Source organism: Kryptolebias marmoratus, linkage group LG20 (genome assembly GCF_001649575.2).
Source record: "Kryptolebias marmoratus isolate JLee-2015 linkage group LG20, ASM164957v2, whole genome shotgun sequence".
Lineage (NCBI taxonomy): Eukaryota > Metazoa > Chordata > Actinopteri > Cyprinodontiformes > Rivulidae > Kryptolebias > Kryptolebias marmoratus.
Genome location: NC_051449.1, coordinates 15,908,788 through 15,928,786, shown reverse-complemented (window position 1 = coordinate 15,928,786; position 19,999 = coordinate 15,908,788). Strand labels below are relative to the sequence as shown.

Sequence of the window (19,999 nt, the reverse complement as noted above, 5' to 3'; positions counted from 1 at the left end):
TTAATTTCCAGCAGCCTTACCCCTGGGCAGGACGGCGCATGAAACTGCAACATCAACGCCCCCTCCATCACGGCCTTGTACGTCTTTTAGCCGCATAAATAAATATACGTTTGACAGATGACTTTAAAAATTGCCTTTCCAAACCACAGTAATCTCACGATGCGGTCGGTGAAAATTAAAAACGCTCCACCCCGGGAGACGTTTTTTTTTCCGTGTCTGAGCCTGCATTTATCCACCTGAAATTAATTCTCTAATTTGTTTGTAAGATACACAGGGAATACTTGAGCTCCCAATCCACTTAAAGCATCTTGTCTGCTACTTTACATATCTGCTCTGAAATGCTGATTCGTCCCCGAAGACTCCTCCCAGCAATCCTTCTAGTCATTAACACTGAAATGAACAGCGAGTCTCAGCTTTTCCTGGGGGCTCGGTAAACTCTTTTTAAAGCGCCGGTTTAGAAATTGTGTTTGTGCAGTCTGTATTTGCCTTGGCTGTGTAAGGAGAGGGAGGTGGAACTTGACATTGGATGCGAACAGGCTCGTGCTGCTAACATCAACCGATAACCAGAAAGCTGAGAGCGTATCACTTTAGGACCGTCTCAGGAACCGGCTCTCAGCCCCTCCAAAACTTTTCAGAACTACTCTTTATATTGAGCTTCCTTAAGGCTACAAAGATGTGCCCGCCTTCTCTTTGGCATGATATTTCATTCGGCTGCTTTAAAGATGCTTTCCTTTTACTTGTTTGTCCGGCAGTTTGAAAACCTTCTCAAATCTCTGATGACACTACACACGCCTCTTTTTTTTCCCCATCTGATTTAATAACTGTTCAGAGTATTGGTTTCAGAGTGGAAAATGCATTTCAGCTCCATCTAATGCCCCTGTTTACAGAGGTGTCAAAGGAAACCGCACTTCATTGAAAGAACAACCTTCGCCGAGAACACATTTGCATCTTTACAAAAGCCGCCGCTGCATTGGAACACCTTGCACTCCCGGGCCCTGCTCATCGTATGAATCGGTCTAATTTCAACAGTAAATTCGCTACCTGCGTTTTGTTTCATACCGAAAGATGCAGCAATCATCTGAGCAAATATTTGCCGGCTGACCAAGTTTTCACCGAGGTCCGTTTAAATTTGAACACATTCCTCCATCCAGAGCTTGAATCCAAAACACTCAGCCTGCCTAAATATATAGAAGATTCGTCAAGGGCTTTTTTATTTGTTAAAATGTACATTATAGACAGCGCAAACTCATTTTAGTATGTTTGTTGGCGTTCATTTATTTGTCCGGAACTATGCAAACGAGCATTAATCTCATTAGAGAAAAGATTTACTGCATTAAAATTAGGCTCTGGCTAATTTCCCTGGACGGGTAAACACAAAATGCTTGTTAAGTATAAATACATGTGAGGCAAATGAATTTAGATGCAAAATAAAAAAAATACACAGACAAAACACTACTCTGCTAAACCCATGTACAAAGAGCTTCCACACTCTTACTGTAGTTTCCTAATTATTCCGTTTTAAAACGCACCGTAATGTAAAAAGTTACAAACTGTTTACAGTCATTTAGTGTTCTCTCATTAGTGTTGGCCGTCGTGGTTCCTCAAATTCCCCCCTTTTTTAAAAAAATCCCCAAATCTTCATCCTTTCAGAATGCCTATATCTTAATGTCCAGTTTTCTTGCATTCCAAGAAATTGCAACACAACTACATTTTGCATTAACCAAAAGTGTCACAGAACTGATAAAGCACAACTACGGCGCAGTCAAAATGGAGCTTGTGCCGTATCGCCGATCGAACCTTATCCAACCTGATAATATCCAGGGATGTTTCTCTTCACGACTTGACTGTCATTTATATTTCCTTCGGCGTGGCTTCCTGTGAATTGTGTATAGACCGTGGCCAAATAGATCCTTAACAGCATGACACAGTTTCTGCGCTATGCTGGGAAACACAAACTCCATTCATTTATTTATTTTTCATTAATGGAGTAAGGGTTTTGGTCTTTTGTTCAAACGTGGCTCTTGTTGTTTCGGGGTTCTCCTCCATACCTCCCCTGTTGTCACATTTACATGTGTTTCGCAAAAATGCGTCAGATTCTTCAAAATCGCGGAAAAGCAGCCACAGTGTCTAAATACAGATAGGTTGATGGATGTGATTTGGGTATTTCTTCTTCTGCTGATGGTTAGTGAACAGCTGCAGATGGACTCCCATCAAAATTGAAAGCAGACAAAAAAAAAGTACCTCAAGTTTTGTGCCTTAGTGAATACAAACCCTCAAACCAGTCTACACTCTATCCAGACATGGGGCAGTCATAACGACACGTTTAAATAAAGCTGGATTCTGTTTCATCAAGAGGAAGTACTCTTCTTTTCATAAATAATTGCTGTTTTTAATCAATAATACATCTTTGGGGAAGAAAAGAAATGACTCTGGTTTATTTGCTGTGTTTTTGACTCTTCTGCTGATGGTATGGATGTGAACTGAGTAAATATCATTTATCCTGTATTTAACATCTCAGGATGTGGAAACCATCAATTAAAACTATTCTGAACAATGAAACAAGTCATCATTACTTAAAGCAGAATGTCTCTGTGTGTCTCCTTCAGGCCAACGAGAGGTGACTGTCAGAAGAAATGCCGGTCCCAGGTGCCCTAGTACATCATCACCGGGACCATGGCGACTCCTTGGCCAATAAGAAAAGAGAGATGCTTCCATGGCTCCGCCAGCCTTGCTAGATGGTCGGCGTCCTCCTTGATGCTCCTATGGTTGCCTTGTGTGTTGCTGTGGCTGCCACGGCCTGCCCGAGCTGAGCAACTGGGCAGCGGGGCGCACAGCGGGAAGACGCTTCACGGCTCCCTGTCGTCCGCCGCGTCCTCGTCGTCCGCCACGTCCTCGTCGTCCCCTTCCAGCTCCACGGCATGGGGCTTCAGCACGAGGCAGAGCGGCGGGCAGTTGGACTGGCTGCTGTCGGAGAAAGGGCCCTTCCACCGATGTCCGGAGTACACGGAGTTCAGAGAGAGGTTCCAGCAGGGGTTTTCGACGAGATACAAGATTTACAGGTGAGAACGTGTGTGTCTGCGCCGTTTCTGTGTCCGAAGGAGAACGGCAAAGCTAAAAGAGATTCTTTTTCTGCCCGTTCCATCTTGGTGTAAAGGACAGAGTGTTTGTGACATCACTAGTCACAAGATGCATCATCTTTGAGCTGAGAGGGTTAAACCAAAGATGAAAAAGTTGAACTAACCAGAACATGCAAAAAAGGCAAAAAGCCAGATACAAAACATACTTTCACACATGGTCTCTTAGCTGTGTATTGAAAGCAGCATGCGGATCGGCGTGTTTACCTATTTCTAAATAAAGATGTTCATTTTGTATCACAAAGACGAGCCGATGCCAAGGAAATATGAAGCTCAATCAGCCGAATGTTGCCTGCATGTCTTAGAGCAAATATCACTTCATTTAAGGTTTGAAAGCTTGGGGTGGGGGGAAAACGTACCTCGTGTTTTTTGGGTTTTTTACGCTGCGGTGCAGGTCACTCCAAACAGCTCTGGAGGGAGAACATGTAATGAATAGCTCCTACTGTATAAATGACTTTTGCTCCACAAACGTCTTCCTGTTAAAACTGGGGGTCTCTGTGTGAAAACCAATTTCAACTCCAGCACTGAATTATGCGCAATTTCGTCTTTTATATAATAATAATAAAAGCTAACGGGGATAAAAAACAAGAAAGGAGGATTTAATTTATTAGTAGCAAATTTGATTCCGCCAGGTTTTAGGTGTTGCTGAAGGGTTAAACTTATTAGTTAGGTGCCTCATTTTGAATTACTGAAAGCCGGGGGCACAGCGTCTTAGCAAAGTTTCTCATTTATTTTTGGTTTGCAAATATCTTTGCAGAGTTCCTATGATCCATGCGCTCTTAAATGCGTTCCGATAATTCAGCAGATTAAGCTCAGAGCTCCGAATAGTGTTCGGACTGTAAGAGTGGATAATGGAGGAGCTAAATTTTCGGCTGCAGGTCCACAAAAATGTGACGCAGCTTGCATAAGTTGTGGTTCTAGCATGTTTTTCTTTTTATCCTCATTCATTCTCCTCTGATTCATGAACCCTGCAGGATCACAGTAAATGTGGCTCAGTTCTCAGTTGTTTTAGTTAAAAGAGCGTTTTACGAGCAGCCTTTACGGCTTGCTTCGTCTTTTTTTTCTTTTTTTTCTGTAATGTTTTCCCTTACCCGTTTAAGTGTTTCTTGCAAGGCATGAAAAGAACCTTCACATGTTTTAGTATATTGAATGAATTTGGTTGTGCATATTAAAAATAAATAAGTGGCATAAACCAGCACAACACCATATGATTTAACCCCCCCAGTCTGGGTTTGTGTGCCTGTCTGTTAGTCAAATATTTCATGACCCACTGGATGAATGGTAATGACACTTTGAGGAAGTGTTTATTAGATATTTATCTACAACTGATTAACTTTGGGAGCCAACTCAATTCAAGATGGCCGCCACAACCAGCTGACTTTAGAAACCACAAAAATGGCTACAATTCAGTCAGTTTTACACTTAGTGTCCTAAAATTCGGTGTGGTTGTAACTGAGAGTCATTCACAACGCATACTCCGAGTCCTACTCATTGCTGCAAGATCTTTGCCTAAAACCTTTAGCATTAATTTCTGTAGCAACCTTGTTTGTCTGTTAGCAGAATAACGCATGAAACACCAGATGGATTTTAATGGAACTTTCAGAAAGTAATCAATAGACGTACACCCACAAGTGATTCACGTTTGGTGCCAGTCCAATTCAAGATGGCCACCACAGCTGTATGACATGAACCTACACTAAAATGACTATAAATCAGTCAGTTTTACAGATGTTGAGGTAAAATTTGAGGTGGTAGTAGCTGAGCATTGTTCACCACACATACTCAAATAAACACTTATCTTTTAGTTGCTTATCACATCTATATTGTAATAAGAATATAAAGATGATTTTTAAAGACGAATCAGCAGATAGAATTCATCAACTTCTTTCTCTCTAATATGTCTTCAGCCATTTGGAGAAAAAAAAGTTTTCTTATAAGAGAAGTCACAGTGGGTTAGGGCAGAAGTTGGACTTCGTGGAGTCTGTCAGCAGGTTGGTTTCTAAATTCTGGGTCAAGTCATCTTGGTTTCTTTCACCATTATTATCATTCTGACAGCAAAGTGCGCTCTACTTGCTGAGGCTGCGATTTGAAATTCTAATTCCCCATCTTGGATTACATTACAATCAGATTTCCTTTTACCTTTTTTTTTTTTTTCCTCTCTGCGCTCGTCATCCCCTCACCCTTCAGAGGATTATCCATCCTTTACAAACGATATCACACCTGTCTCTCTGTTCCCTCGTGTTGACTCGTGGACTTGAGCCTGAGGAAGATGTTTCTCTTGGTTTTCATTTATTTTTTATTTTTTTGTTCTGTGATCAAGTCAGCGACCGACTGTGACAATATGTTTTTTTTTTTGTTTGTTTTTTTAAAGATGTGCAGTTAAATCAGTTCTGCTCGTCTTGAGTCTGCTTCCTCTCAAACGGGACAGGAAAACAGCAATGTTAGCCTGTCTTCATCCGTCTCCCTCCATCTCCCTCCATCCCTCTGTGCTGCCTGCCCTCCTCTCTCCCTCTCTCTCTCTCTCTCCCTCTCCCTCTCCCCCTCTCTCTCCCTCTCTCTCTGCCTGGAGTTGAGATGAATGGAGATGACATCATCACTTACAGATGAAGAAGAAGTGCTGTGTAAAATGACAGGTGAAGGTTATGCCTCATATGTGGGGAAATGTGACAGAACTTTTATCAGCAGGACACTTTGAGGGATTCTCTTTATCATAACTTTCACTTTGTTTTTTTTTTTTAGCCAAAAGGTTATTTTTCATTTATCTTTTTATCTTTCGGGGGGTTTGTTTAATATAAGACAGTGAACAAACAATGCATTAACATAAACTTATTTGCATTTGTGTCATGAAGGTGCTGCTTCAGAGATCCAGTGTTTTTTTTGTTTTTCTCTAGAGGCGAGCTGCGACTCATTCAGAGTTCAGAGTGTCGCCTTATGGTTCGCTCATTATGGGATGCTTTTTCTTTTCTCTCAGCAGCCCCTGCGTGATCAATACTGCACAGGAATATATGCCAGACGGCAGGATTTATAGGCAAATTAGCAGAAGGAGATTTATAAATGTTAGTTTTTTTTTATCCTGACAGTATTTTTTTTGTCGTAAGATTAGGATCAGACATCAACATGTCGTCTTTGTTAGTTGAATAGAGGATGTGAGGTTTTTTCTACCCTCTTGCTCCATCTTCTGAAGCAGATGAGTTGAGTTTCAAGGTACACTTTTGGAGATGGGTGGAGTTCCTGCGTTCTTTGTGTAGTCTGCACTTCAAATTGCATTAGAAAATGTTAATTTAAACAAACTACGTCAGCTGCCCAGTAACCATTACAATAAATTGTTAGAAAGTACATAAAAAGGCAAGGAGGCTGAAATATTGTTAAAACTGTTTGTTTTGTTTTCTTGTATGCTGAAGAAATCAAGTAACAGATGACTTCCTAATATAAACTAACTACTGTATATGTTGCCTCTCAGGTGTTATCTATGGCTCGGGAATGTTCCTGCGTTCGGGAAATAGGCACAAACTTTCCAGTAATTATTCCTCTCAAACACCAGCACAAGATTTTTATTTTTTTTTTAATTCAGACACAATTGTAAATGCATTCAGTGTAAGGCTGCACACTGTGTATAAAAAGTCAGTGTGTGTGTGCAATATCAGTATAGGTGTGTATCCATTAATAGTGTGTGTAACATCAGTATGTGTACAATAGCAGTGTGTGTGTGTGCAATATCAGTCGTACGAAGGATTATACTGGTTATTCATAGGCTATTATATTCGAAGTGCAAACATTCAAGCTCTGCATGCCAATATTATTTATTTTATATATAATTTATTAATTATCTATATTTATAATATTTAGCAGATCCGTCGCCCTCCCTCTACCTTTTCTTTGCCCACCCGCTGGTTTAGATCGGAGATGCTAAAACATAAGAGGAGTGTTGAAAGCATCATCATGAGAGCACAAAGAGAGGAGAGAAGAAAATATGGGTTTATCACAACTGATACCGCCATCCGAATACTCGCCAATAATACCTAAACCTTATGTTATTCTAATACGCAGCCCTTCTTCAATCTACTTATTTTATTTTATAGCTTTGGTTTTTTTAAAAAAAAGTTTCCAAAAACAATCTTTCTTGCAATTGATGCTATGAATGGAACGGCAGACGTAAAAACAGTTCATATAACAGATCAGTGAATGGATATAAGAGATTGAAAGTCCATATTAATTACGTAATAGTGCAGTTAGACTATAATTGGAGCTATTTGCGCTGATTTCACATCGCTGTAAAAGGAAACCTGCTCTGAGTCACACAGTAAACACTGCAGCTCCATGAAAAATGCACTTCCTCCTAGTTTCTAATTGTACCCATGTGTACCCACTAATGGTGATATCTGATTATAATTAAGGAAAATAAGTGCTTGCAGCCTTTTTTTTTTTTTCTTGCAGTAACGTCCCACAAAGCAAGTGTAAAATTGTCTGCTCTCATTAGCTTTTAATCAGGGATAATGATGTGACTACTTGGTAGCCCCATTTTTCCTGGCTAACCCTAATCTGCTAAACCTTTTAAATCTAAAGGGTAAAAGCCTTAAATAAGCTGGAAAGCTTTCACTGGTTTCTGTTGTGTTTCTGCTTTTCTTTGTCAGTGTTCTCTCTTATGGCTGAGCTCTGTGGAAGAAAGTCCAGCCTAATTTAACACAAGAGGCCTGCAGGCAGGATGCCTCTTTGTGATGATATATATATATATGGCTTATTTATTTAACGCCTAATTGGTACAGCCAGGCTTCCAACAGGAAGTAGGCCTGTCACAGTTGGTGCCTGACAACAAGTGGTCAAGCAGAAACAACCCTTCACCTCAGAAACAGATTCTTCAGAAAGTCAGTAAAAATGAGACTGAAAGGGTTTTTTGGTGAAAGACCAGATCGTTTGGTGGATTATCAGCCATGTTCCACAAACCGAATTACACAGATTGGTGAGGTGAACACTGAATCTGGCTTGAATCGTAAACTGTTCATTTCAGATTGGGGAAACGAATAAAAATGAATCACGTATGTGCATAAGAATTAAACGGCAACACAGTTTTACGTTTGAGCCACCTATCTTTGGGCTGGACTAATACAATAATTGGTAGGTTTTGGTAGGTTTTCATGCTGCTCACCTCTTTGGAGGAAAAAATAAATAAATCCAGGCCTCCTTGGTTCAACAAGACTCCAACAAAACGAGTCAAGTAAATTTTATCAGTTACATTTTGTCTGTAGATTGCTCCTTCTGACTGATGTTTCCAAATGAGTTTTCAACTAAGAACAATAAAAACAGTCTGCTTCACCAGCCTCTGATTATGCTAACAATAAACTGGCTAAAATAATAAAATCACTTTTAGAACCATACCGAAGAAGTTCAGTCTGTGCCCAGAGCCTAATATCATCAGTGTTAATGGTTGCAGTCAGTCTATTTTTAAGGAAACGTTTCATATATTTTAAAAAGAACAGTCTGTTCGTTTTATGCAAAACTCCAAACTAAGTGCGCCGTACGGATTTGGTGGGAATGTTGAGTCCCTGTCATTTCATCAGTGCTTTAACTCTTCACTGACGCTGTTTTTAAACCATCATGTTTTCTTTTTTTTAAATAAAACTCAAGTGGTAGAGAGACTTCTGTCGGCTGAAAACTAAGGAGTGGATCCGCTCTCAGCCGTCTTCTTTCCCCATGGAAACAAGGTTTGTGTAACACACAAAAAAAAAAGTCTGGCGATGACTAAAATGTTCCGCAAGCAACTATTTTTAGGACTGAACAATGAAATAAAAGCCACTTTATCTAATATTAGTTAAAATAGAATTGGTGCATGATGGAATTATTATAAACCAGAAAAAAAAAAACATTTATCAAAAACATTTTTTGAAAGCATTAAGGAAAAAAAAGATCTAATTCTACTGGAAACAAAAGTCCTCTAATTCAGTTTAGCATTTAGTCATAAAACTCTGTTCTCATCAAGGAAACTAAACACTTTTTTATATTTTTTAATAGCATTCAAAGCGTAAACAGACTGAGCAACTCATTTAGTAAATGTAAAGTGTGGTTTCCTGGGATTTTGGATTAGCTCTGCATAATCTGCAGTTTTAATTTATGTTGCTGAACTAAATTAAATGTTAGAAAAATGAGTCTGCAGCTACTTTTAATACTGTAGTAAAGTAATTTATTGTGCAAAACGTACATAAAAAGTGTTGCTATGTTTGACTCCTTATGATTTTCATGTTCGTTTTTGTCTTTGTTTAATAATTATCCGCCGCTCAGAACTGATGTTATGAATCTAAACCTCGTCGAGCTGTTTCTGTGAGGAAAACCCAACCAGGTAATTGAGCCTAACAAATCCATTTTGTAAGCGTAAACTTGATCCAAAAAAAGCAAGAAAAACGTTAAACTGATCGAGCTTAAAAATCCAACTAAGGACAAGAAAATTAAAAAATGAAGCTGATCTCAAAGTCTGTGATTGGGACTGAATCTCCTGTTGCTGAACTACTACCCACTTTTAGGTATTTTGCTGATCTGTGGGTTCAGTGTGAGTGTCTGATCTCAGGATCTGTTGTTGCTCTGGCTAGTAAGGCAGAGACGAAGGCATTGTGGCGTCCCAGAAAAAAAAAAACCTGGTCGTCACTGATGCCCTGAGATGAGAACGGGTTGGAGAAACTGGGTGATTAAATCCCTTCAGTCTCAACCAAAGCAGATGTTATTTAGCAAATCAAACATCACCTCAAAGTGAATCGTGAAGATTCGCTGCGGCTCGTATTCCCAGTCTTTTCAATTTTCATCTGTCTGAAACGACTGAAAAAGATCTGTGGAGCTGTGCTTGTAGAGCCAGACGAGGAATTTGTTTAATTTTCACTTCTGTCTGCTGAGCTTAGATTGGCTGCTGATAAAACACGGGCTCTGGGTGTAGATTATGTTGGAGGGTGGTTCCGGGGGAGGGGGGGTCAGAGTTTTGACTGTGGCTTTCTTCAACATCTTCGACATAAAAAGCTTAGCAGGGACAGAGCAGCGGGGCAGAAACAGGCCTGCGGCTCTGTGATGGAAACAGTCAGAAAGTAACAGCCTGCGCCGCAGGACGCGCTCGCCTGTCGAGCGCAGTGTGAGTGTGTTTGTGTCTTCTAGCTGACCGTCACAACTCTCCAAAATTGACATAACACAATTGTGGGTTGGCCACCGTCCTGCCTTGCAGAAAAAAAAAAAAAAAAAACATAGATTGATATGGGTTAAAACGAGAGAGGAGAGCAGAGAAAACACCAATAAAATAACACATTGTGGGGAAAACATTCATGTGAGCAAAGCAAAACTAATAACGGTTTTACAAAATAAACAGGTTTTGCACACGGGTGAAATATGGAATCTACATAACTGACTTGTCACTTCTTTCTTTACAGCACAGTCAGCGTTTTCTCATAAAAATATCTTCAGGGATTTTCTGTGTTTTGAACTGTGTGAAGGAGCAGAGTTGAGGTTCGGGCTGGCGAGTGAGCTCTACAACCTGAAACAGATTCTTATGAAAAGACAACTGCAGTCGTTAGTGTGTGTTGTTTCATGTCACTAAAGCTACGTTCACACTGCACGTCTTAATGCTCAAATCAGATTTTTTTGCTGAAATCCTTATTTTTTTTTGCGCGGTCGTTCACATTCCGTTTTAAATGCGACCTCCATCAGGGTCCAGTGTGAACACTCTCTGGTTCCTGAAATGACTCATGCGCTGAAGAAGCTCTGACGTCACGCTCCACACGCTGAGTTTCCTGAAGTAAACATGGACGCTGTGAGTGTTAGCATGTGTGTGTCGATTCTGAAGCTGCTGTCCAATCTGGGCCAACTGTGCATCCAAATGGTAAAAGATAAAAGAAGATGGAGAAGAAAAAGAGCGTAAATGTTAATGATGACATTTGTTTTTTTGGGTTTTTTTGGAGCCGTGGCCGCTGCCTCTGTGCAGAGGCATGTGTTGATGTAGTGTCAGAGTCAAGATAAGACCTGGGTCGGATAGGAAAAATCGGATTTGTCCCGTTCACACTGCCATGAAAAGATCTGATACCTGTTGCATAGGAGCAAAAAAATCAGAATTGGTTGACATTAGCCTGCGGTGTGAACGTGGCCTAAAGGTCCTCATCCACTGTGACAGGAGCCTTACCAAGAGTCAGTGTCCCATTAAAACCTAAAGATTTAGCTTTAAGACTAAACTCCAGACAGCTTTTATTGCAGCAAAATGACTGTTGTTAAATGCATGTTTTTACAGTGAAGTCTGTTCCACTTTTTGCTCTCGCTGAGGTGGTTGTGAGACGTTCCTTCGGACTCGTTTGCGAACTTCCTCCCAGCCAGCACAGCCACGGAGAGCCGCTTGTGTCGTCTCCTTCCTCAATAATTGTCCCGTCCCCCTCCGCGACTTCTTCGCCACTTGAATGTCTTCAGAAGTTTGCATGCTTTGCTGGAAACAGCGGCGAAGGCGGCTGTGTTTTCGAACAGTAGCACGTAGCTTAAATCCAGATTTAGACATTTAATTTCCATTGTAGCTCAAGTAAATGAATGATTTTATTGTACATCAGAAACTATTAGCATTTACTTACTTTTATTTACAGATTTACAATTAAAAGTTTTATTTGCTGCTTGGATTTGAGCCACTAAATAACTCTAAGTAAACAAATTAATTAGACTTTCTGGGTTCTTTGACAACAAAAAATTAGGACCACCAACAGTCGACAGGATGAGAGCCACTTCGGTCTCGGCGGCAGCTGAACAGCCTCCATAACTCGTTAAAAAATAAGGGTTATATCAGGAGCAAGTGTAATGAATTAACCTTTTTGTACTGAGGGAGAAAGTCATAATGAGTGATGTATTACCTTATCAGAAACGAAGCCGGCAGCGATTGTGGGAAATGAAGTGTCTGCTAAAAAGCAAGCGCTTTCAAAAGAGACCCTCGTCCTTAAAACGTCTGAAAGTGTTCAAATAACTCTGAGGCTTCTTGCAAACTAGAGATTACATTAACCTTTAACAGAAGCCGTTTGCCATTTAAAAGAAGTTTAGGTGTTTTTTTTTAAAAAAAGAAAAAAGAAAGGGTGAAACATGGATTCCTCAAGAAAAAAGGTGTTTATAAAATACAAAGAAAGATGGAGTCAGACGCAACTTTGGAAGTTTAAATCCACTTTTATTTCGCAGAATTAAACTCTATATTATATGAGAGTTATAGTTATATTCATTCATTCATTTTCAATGAATGCTAGTTTTTAAGTTGGTGACCTTGGGTCAGACGTTTGCTGTTTTGACTCATCCCTTCCTGGTAGAATCAATGAAAGAGAGTCAGGTTTGTGGATTTTTGAGCTCAGTTTTTTTTTTTTTTTCCCAGTTAAACACAAACACAGTAGGTGGCAAAAGTTAAAGTTAAAGTTGGCGCTTTGTTACGACAGCTCCACCGCCTTGGGTTTACTGTTCTTGTGTGACTTTTTAATACAAGGGGAGCTCTTCGGTGCCCTTTCTCATCGGCTGTTCTTAAAAAACAGATGTCTGCAACAGACATCAATAAACCTTCGCCAGATTATCTCAGCTGGGGCCATAAATGTTGCAGGATACTTCACTGCAGCAGGAAACAGAGCCGAGGTGTCACCCGGCATGTTTTAGGATTGTTAAAAATGTATTTGAAGCAAAGCATGATCTTTTTTTTTTAATGTTCTAAACACATGACATTGTGGTCTAAACTGGAACGTTTTCACGTTTTTTGTTTTCTTATTATTGTTGGAGTTGGAGCAGCACAAATTTAGTGGGTGGATCAAAACCAAACAACAAGTGTAAGGACACGCTACAACCAGAAGTGCCTAAAACGCCTGAAAAAAGTATATCCAAATTAAATTAGGTGCTGTTCTTGAACCCTTTCAAAACCATTGTCTTTGTAAAAATAACCCTTTAAATTTTAAATCTCTGCAGTCAATTTTCTTGAAACTCTTAACTACTACATACTTCTCGCTGTTGAAACACTCAGAAATCAAGATTTCATTTTTCGTCTAAAATATTTTTATTTTTATCAAGCAGCTTCACGCAGAGGGACTGGAAAATCCAACAAACCTAAGAAATCAAGTCTTTCCTCCGACAAGTTCAAATTTAGTTACAGTATCATAAAAAAATCACTTATTTTGCATGTTTTTCAGTAGATATGACAGTGTGCTCTCTAAAAGTTCTCCAAAATATGCCAGAATGAATAAGGCCAACTTCAAACTCCTGAATACTCCAACATCCAGGCACCAGCGAGTGTAAGGCACAAAAAATGCTCAATTTCCTTTTGCGCATTATTTAAAAAATAAATAATAAAAAAAAAATTGTGTGTCAAAATGCCTAGCTAACCATTTACACGTTTATAATTTTGCTGATTTCATTCTCCTTCGCTCTCCTCCTCCTCCTTAGTGTGCCACTTATTGTAACAGTTTCTCTGTGGCACGAAACATAGGGGCTTGTTGCACGTGCCGCACTTCACCGCCGTCTTGGAGTGGCACATCCGGCATTTCAGGCGGCCGTCGGTCCTGTCGTCGCTGATGTAGACCAGCAGGTGGTGAGGTTTGTTCGCCGCGCTCTGCTCCGCCGCCGGCACGCTCCTCTGCGTGCCCAAACCCATCAGCTGCTCGGCGAGCGTCTCTCTGAACACCTTCTGGTTCATCGGCACTTGTCCCTTTGCTTTGCACAGCTCTTTGTGCAGAAGGAAGGCATTCACGACCGCGATGTCAATGAAGTGGTAAAAGAACGTCTTGTACCACCTGCGTGTCTTGTGGAGCACTTGGTAATATCCAATCCGCGCGTCGGACACATCAACTCTTCCCATGCACCTGAAAAACGAATAGCAGACAGAAATATAAGAAACAAGTCAAATTTCATGGGGCAATAAACAAAGTCAAATAAACTGCGTGGTACGTACCGATTGTAATCTTTTATAGCAGGAGGAAGTGGCACACCCTGGACACTCCAGCCTCCACCCTCGATCTTTATCTTCCTGTTGATTTTTTCACTCCCGTGGGCCGTGTGCATGGTGGAGCAGAGGGAGACGTCTTTCGTGTCCCTCCACTGCACGAAGAGGAGGGAGCCCTTGCGGAGCCACCGGACGGTGCCGCGGGGACACGCGGGCTCCAGGGCGTTCAGTGCTGTTTTAGGGAACCCTGCTCTGCTTGTCCTGATCGCCCCACAAGCCCAAATCCTCTGCTTAAGGAGATCGTCAAACAGCACTGGAATGGTGTAAAAGTTGTCCACAAACAACTTGTAGCCAGTGCCCAGGGCCGACGGGTTGACCAGCTTCATGACCGAGTCGTAACCCAGCCCCCTGCCACTGGTGTTTTCGGACTTGCCCTCATACACAAAAAAATCCCACGTGTACCCGTTGCTGGAATCGGCTAGAACAAATAGCTTGAAGCCCCAGCGAACAGGCTTGCTCTTCATGTACTGAAAAACGCGAGCCTTTGAGGCGACCATCCTCTCGTCGATGGCGATCTCCTGACTTGGGTGGAAGTTCCGACGGCAGGCTTCTCTCATCTCCTCGTACAGTGGCTTTATTCTCCCTAGACGGTCAAACGCTGGTGTCCCTCGTCTCTCTTCGTTCGCAACCTCGTCTTCCTTGCTACTCAGGTGAAGAGCCTGGAGGATCCGGAGCCACTTCTTCCCCGGTATGACGCTCTGCGGGAACGGCAAATTGTACAAGTTGCCACCCCGCCAGTAATCGGTCAGATTGGGACATTTGACGACCCCCATGTACAGCACCACGGAAAGAAAAGAAAACATGTCCTGCAGGGTTATGTCTGTCCAAGCGCTGGACGGCGACGTGCAGTGTGCTCTGCCGTATTCATTTGTGTTTTGCACTATTGTCAGCAAGGATGCATTTGTGAAAAACAGCTGGAAAAGTTCCACAGCGCTGTACGAAGCAGTCTTGATGAGCTGCGGTCCTGGTGGTCGTGACGGACAGAACGTGGGCTGCGGCGGCGTAATGTCAGGTTCATCAACACTACACCATCTCTCTGCGCCCGGAGCTGATGTCTGATCCCTGTCACTGCCCCCCACTCTTCTGCCTCTGCTTCGCCTCACCGACCCTCTGCCTCTGGCACTTGCTCTGGCTCTTGCTCTGGCTCTTGCTCTGGCACTTGCTCCGGCACTTGCTCTGGCATTTGCTCTGGCTCTTGCTCTTGGCCAGAAGGGGTTCGGGTTTTCTTCGTCTTCGGAACCACTGGTCGTCTCGTCCTTTTTCTTTGTTTGTGTGGCAGGTTCCCACTCTGTGTCTGATTCAAGTTTTACCCTAAAATATACAGAGAGAGAAATAAAAAGTGATGCAGGGGAGTCAGTTTTCATCTCCTCAAGTACAGCACCTATTCAGTTAATGATCTGAATACTTGTACTGAATCAGGACTCATGAGTCCGAGGTCTCAGTTCACTCGGATCTTAGCTGAATCCCCAAAATTGCTGCTGACTCAGATGAGTCGTTCACACACACACACACACACACACACACACACACACACACACTCACATACATTTAACATCAGGTAACATTGGGGTCACCTTTGTATCTGGTTTGCACATTTCACCTTTTTGCTCCATCACCTGTAAGTTGATGGAGACAAAGGAGACGAAACACGCGGACTTTATCTCCTCACGTGTTACCCTTTAGTGTTTACTTTGAAACGCACGATGCGTAAAAAAACAACACGCTTTTCAGAACACTATTGTGCCCTATATGAAACACACCTCACGTCCACACGGGTAAACAAAGAAAACACAGCGTATAAACGTTGAGTAGATCAGTTTCTGCTTACTTAACACGGACAACATCTCCATCCTCCTCCATGGAGTCCACAGGACACGCAACGCTCGCTTTCTCGGTCGTTTCTTGGTCCGAGACGTCGCTTTCTCTTTTCGTGACCCGCTCCAAAACTACCTGGGCGGTGTATTTCATCTTCTTGATACATTTTGACATATTTTACGACAAAAAAAACACACACACACAACCACACAAAACAAAGACAAAGCTACCACCTGCTTTTACTCGCGCAGGTCTGGGAGCGCTTTAAAATCTCCAACCCCGCCAAGCTGTATAGCCACGTGACGGGACACTCATTGGCTATACGTCCGTTGCGTCAGAATCAGCGTGAGAGCTGATAGGCCTGAACTGCGTGCGTGAAAGCGAGAGGAGGGCGGGCGTTACGTCATGACGCTGGGTGGACTCGGTTAACTCTGGAGAGACCATTTTACAAATCCACAAAACAATAAACCATCAAACAACATAAAGGTGATGGAACAAAACTAATAATAATAAATAAATAAACAAAACAACTAAACTTCTTTATTTTTGTAGTTGAACTACAGTTGTGTTATTATTATTATTTTATTTATTTTCTGGATTTACCCAGTACTGATGGCTGAAAATCTACTCCACTAGAACAAAAAGAATAAGAATGTAAGATTTGCAAAGCAAAAACAAGTCAACCAAAATATTACCTGATGTTAAATGTGTTATGTATGTAAATGAATATGTACGACTCATCTGAGTCGAGTGGTTTTTGTTTTGGTGAGTTTTTAACCCGAATCAGCAACCTTAACTCATCTGAATCAGCAACATTTCTGTTTAGTTTTTTTTTACTTGAATTGCATACCTGACTCATCTGAATCAGCAGCATTTCCATTAGTTTTTCTTTATTTTTTTTAACCGAAGCAGCTACCCGACTCATTTCAGTCTGCAGCTTTTCTGAGGATTCAGCTCTGTTTCCAGTGAATCCGCTAACCTTACGGGCAGTCTGCCAGAGGACATGTAAGATCTGGGTTAATTGAGACCCCGGACTTGTGAGTCCAGATTCAGTGCGAGGATTTAGATCATTACCGCAGGTGAGTCAGTAACCGACCAGCTCTGATTCAAATCCAAGTCAATAGGGCCTGTGGGCAGGCCACCACCTGTTAAATGGTTTAAATAACTAAGATTGAATAAATTACATGTCAGCTAATCATTAAAAGCAACTAAAACTTGAGTAAAATTAACACATTGAACAACATAGTTAAAAGTTGGTAGTATTACGTAAAAAATGGCTTGAATTGTGTCGGTCACAGAGAGTTGAGCACTCACATTCTGACTGAGATACTGCTGGGTGTTTTTAAATTATTTGAGCATGAAGCCAGATTTCAGGAGGTTCAAAGTGTTTTTTGTTTTTTTCTGAGATTTAAACAGATTTCCTCGAATTGTCCCATGTTGTCACATAGGCACCGGACATTTAAAAAAAAATGGAGTTTGTAAATATTTCTTACTCTTTAGATCTGAAAGATGACCCAAAAAGCATCTATTTTCAAGAGATGTTGGTGATGAATGACAGCTAATTGTAGTTCTTCAGGGTTAGAAATTGCATCAGATTGGATGCAGGTTTTTGGTGACAATATTTATCTGAAGATCATAAAATAAATGACAAATTTAAAAGAGTATGTGTTTAAATTATATAGTTTTGTGTAGAGATGATGGTTCTTTGAACACACAAACACTTTTATAATGGACCATATTTAATCCTCAGTCTAATAAATGCACTAAGCCAAAAAGGAGAGTGAAGATGAATAGCTTAATTATATTTAATCTACAGTGTCTGATATTATAGTTTGACTTTCATTTTGACAATCATTACTTTATCACACTTCAGTGCTGCGTTTTCCTGTTCCGATGTTCCCAGCAGGACGTTAAGTGAGACGTTTAGAAGTCCCTCCGAGAACAATCACACACTCGCACACGTTAATAGGTGTGTGTTTGTGTTTCTGACGGAGAAGGAAGGACTGTGGAGAAATTGAACTCGGCGCTTCACAGAAGGGGGGGGGGACATAAAAAAGAGCCCGTGATAGTTAGATTCAACACTGATGGAATGGAAATGTGGGCAATATTTTCCTGTTTTTTCATCATCACAAGATACGGTTCTGTGAATAAAAACTCCCTCCGCCCCTCTGATCAGATACTCAGACACCAGCAGCACATCAGTTCCAAACGACTCACACATTGACGATTTTTGGGATCTTCTCTAATAAACATGTAGAACAAGGGAGCTTATAGGTTGAAAGATTAAGCAGATCAGATCTAAGTTGACGCTGATTTAATTAACCACCGGGTCCGTTCACGGTACTCATTTGTGTATCTAGGGTTTTCAATTTTTGAGATTAAAACAGATTTTACCCCATAATGAGTTTTGTTTGCTCAACTGATTTTTAGCACCTGAAATCTGTGAGGTCCTCCTGCAACATGACAGCTGTCTGGGTTTGTTCTGTTCGAGAACGAAAATATATATTTTTTAAACCTGTTCTACATGAGACAAGCCTTTCTTAACAACGTTATTCCAGAGCTGAAATAACAATGATTGGATTCAATGTCTCGTTTTTCACAAATTCAAAAAAAAATTTCTAAAAACAAAGAAGCGCCAGAGATAGCTGGCTCACAGAGAAGACGGTGAGCGGGGCTGTGTGGTGGCTGTAAAAAGAATCCTTTCAAGTATGAACAAAGGTTCTTTGTAGGGTTCATTTAAAAGCCATTAAAGGGATAGTTCAGATCTTTTGAAGTGGGGGTTTGTGAAAATGTTAGGAACAATTAATATCCCACCTGTTGCAGATGGCGTTTTGAATGATCTCAATTTGGAAAAATGATAATAGAGTTTAATTAGACCGGATTAAAGAGCTAATGGAAAGCTTGATGAGAGTCAAGACCAAAGTGCTGACTTGTTGAAACAACTCTAATGGTAAAAATGTGACAACGGCTTTTGAAGACTTCATTTTATAAACCTTTACGCCCCCATCAATTTCCCAATACGCTGTTACTCCAGCAGAAGTATGATATTTTTGCAGAAGGTGTTGCAGACTGCACCAGAAACGCTGCAGCTCGTTGCTGCTGCCACTTTTTCTGCTTGCCAGTAACCGTAGAATTCAATGGAAAAAACTGTGTTCACGCAAAACTGACCGTAGTGTAAAGGTGTAATAAGTAGCATTTCCATCAACCACATTAATCTTGTCAGTCTGGAATTGAATTAAAAGGCCGATCAAAGAGCCTTCTACTGCAGATTAGATGTTAATTGTTCATAATATTTCCACAGAACCCCAACTTCAAACGATCTGAACTATCAATTTAGGATTTTAAGTTAATGTTAAAAACACAGGCTTTGCGTTTTGTTCAATTGTGAACTAAAATCTGCCTGAAAAAAACTGAAGTTAGTGCCTAAACTGAATGAGGAGGTGCTGGGAGATTGTGAACCTTTCTTTACAGTTACAGAGATCACAGTTTTAATTTCTGCCCTCTCCTTTTACCTTTAGCTGACGTTATAGGGGCTCGATTGTTTAAGACATATTAACAAACGAGCTTCATCACAAACGAAACCAGTCAGACGGGAGATGGTTTTGTTCCTCTCGAACTCCACGTGGACCCTGCAACGACTTCACAATTTCTAATCAGATTTTGTGACACTTTGTGCGTTGAACTAAATGTATGGAGTTAGATTTGTTTCACAATTATTCAATCAAAAAAAAAAATCATGTCAAACAAAAAAAGGAGTACTCAATCAAAAAAAAAACCATGTCAAACAAAAAAAAGTAGTATTCAATCAAAAAAATAATGTCAAACAAAAAAACATCTTAAAACTTTTTAACCATAAAAATATTTTTTTACGAAACAAAAATTTATTTAAAGATTTTTTTTTTGATTGAAGTCACTAATTTTTTGTTTGAAACTCTTTTTTTTGGTTGAGTCGATTTTTTTTTGAAGCTTACATGAACATTCTGGGCGGGGATTAAGGACGAGCGATGTAAGACGTCTCCCTATTGGTTAACGCTGACTGAAGCGACAGACCCTGAGGACGGAAGCGCATTGTTATCACGCAGGAAAAAAAAAA

General features: G+C 40.8%; 2 protein-coding genes across 2 annotated transcripts in view; one reads left to right on the top strand and one right to left on the bottom strand.

Annotated features, from left to right (window-relative positions):
* The window catches only part of brinp2 (bone morphogenetic protein/retinoic acid inducible neural-specific 2), a 205,312-nt gene that overhangs the window by 86,373 nt on the left and 98,940 nt on the right, over positions 1–19,999 (top strand). The window contains exon 2 of the mRNA XM_017420894.3: positions 2,607–3,059. Within this exon, the coding sequence (XP_017276383.1) occupies positions 2,674–3,059 (386 nt within the window). The 5' untranslated portion in view covers positions 2,607–2,673. The remainder of the gene's footprint in view (positions 1–2,606; positions 3,060–19,999) is intronic.
* LOC108238655 (piggyBac transposable element-derived protein 4) lies at positions 12,431–16,178 on the bottom strand. The gene is made up of 3 exons (XM_017420895.3): positions 15,920–16,178; positions 14,041–15,402; positions 12,431–13,951 (listed from the first exon to the last, which is right to left on the bottom strand). The coding sequence occupies exons 1-3, from the start codon at positions 16,078–16,080 to the stop codon at positions 13,504–13,506; spliced, it is 1,971 nt and encodes a 656-aa protein (XP_017276384.1). The 5' UTR covers positions 16,081–16,178; the 3' UTR covers positions 12,431–13,503.

Excerpts from the sequence above, each read along its gene's own strand:
- LOC108238655 (XM_017420895.3), bottom strand. The coding sequence starts at position 16,080 with ATGTCAAAATGTATCAAGAAGATGAAATACACCGCCCAGGTAGTTTTG. Across the intron at positions 15,403-15,919 it reads GGAGATGTTGTCCGTGTTAA|GGTAAAACTTGAATCAGACA; the intron begins GTAAGCAGAAAC and ends TGTATATTTTAG. Across the intron at positions 13,952-14,040 it reads GCTATAAAAGATTACAATCG|GTGCATGGGAAGAGTTGATG; the intron begins GTACGTACCACG and ends TTCGTTTTTCAG.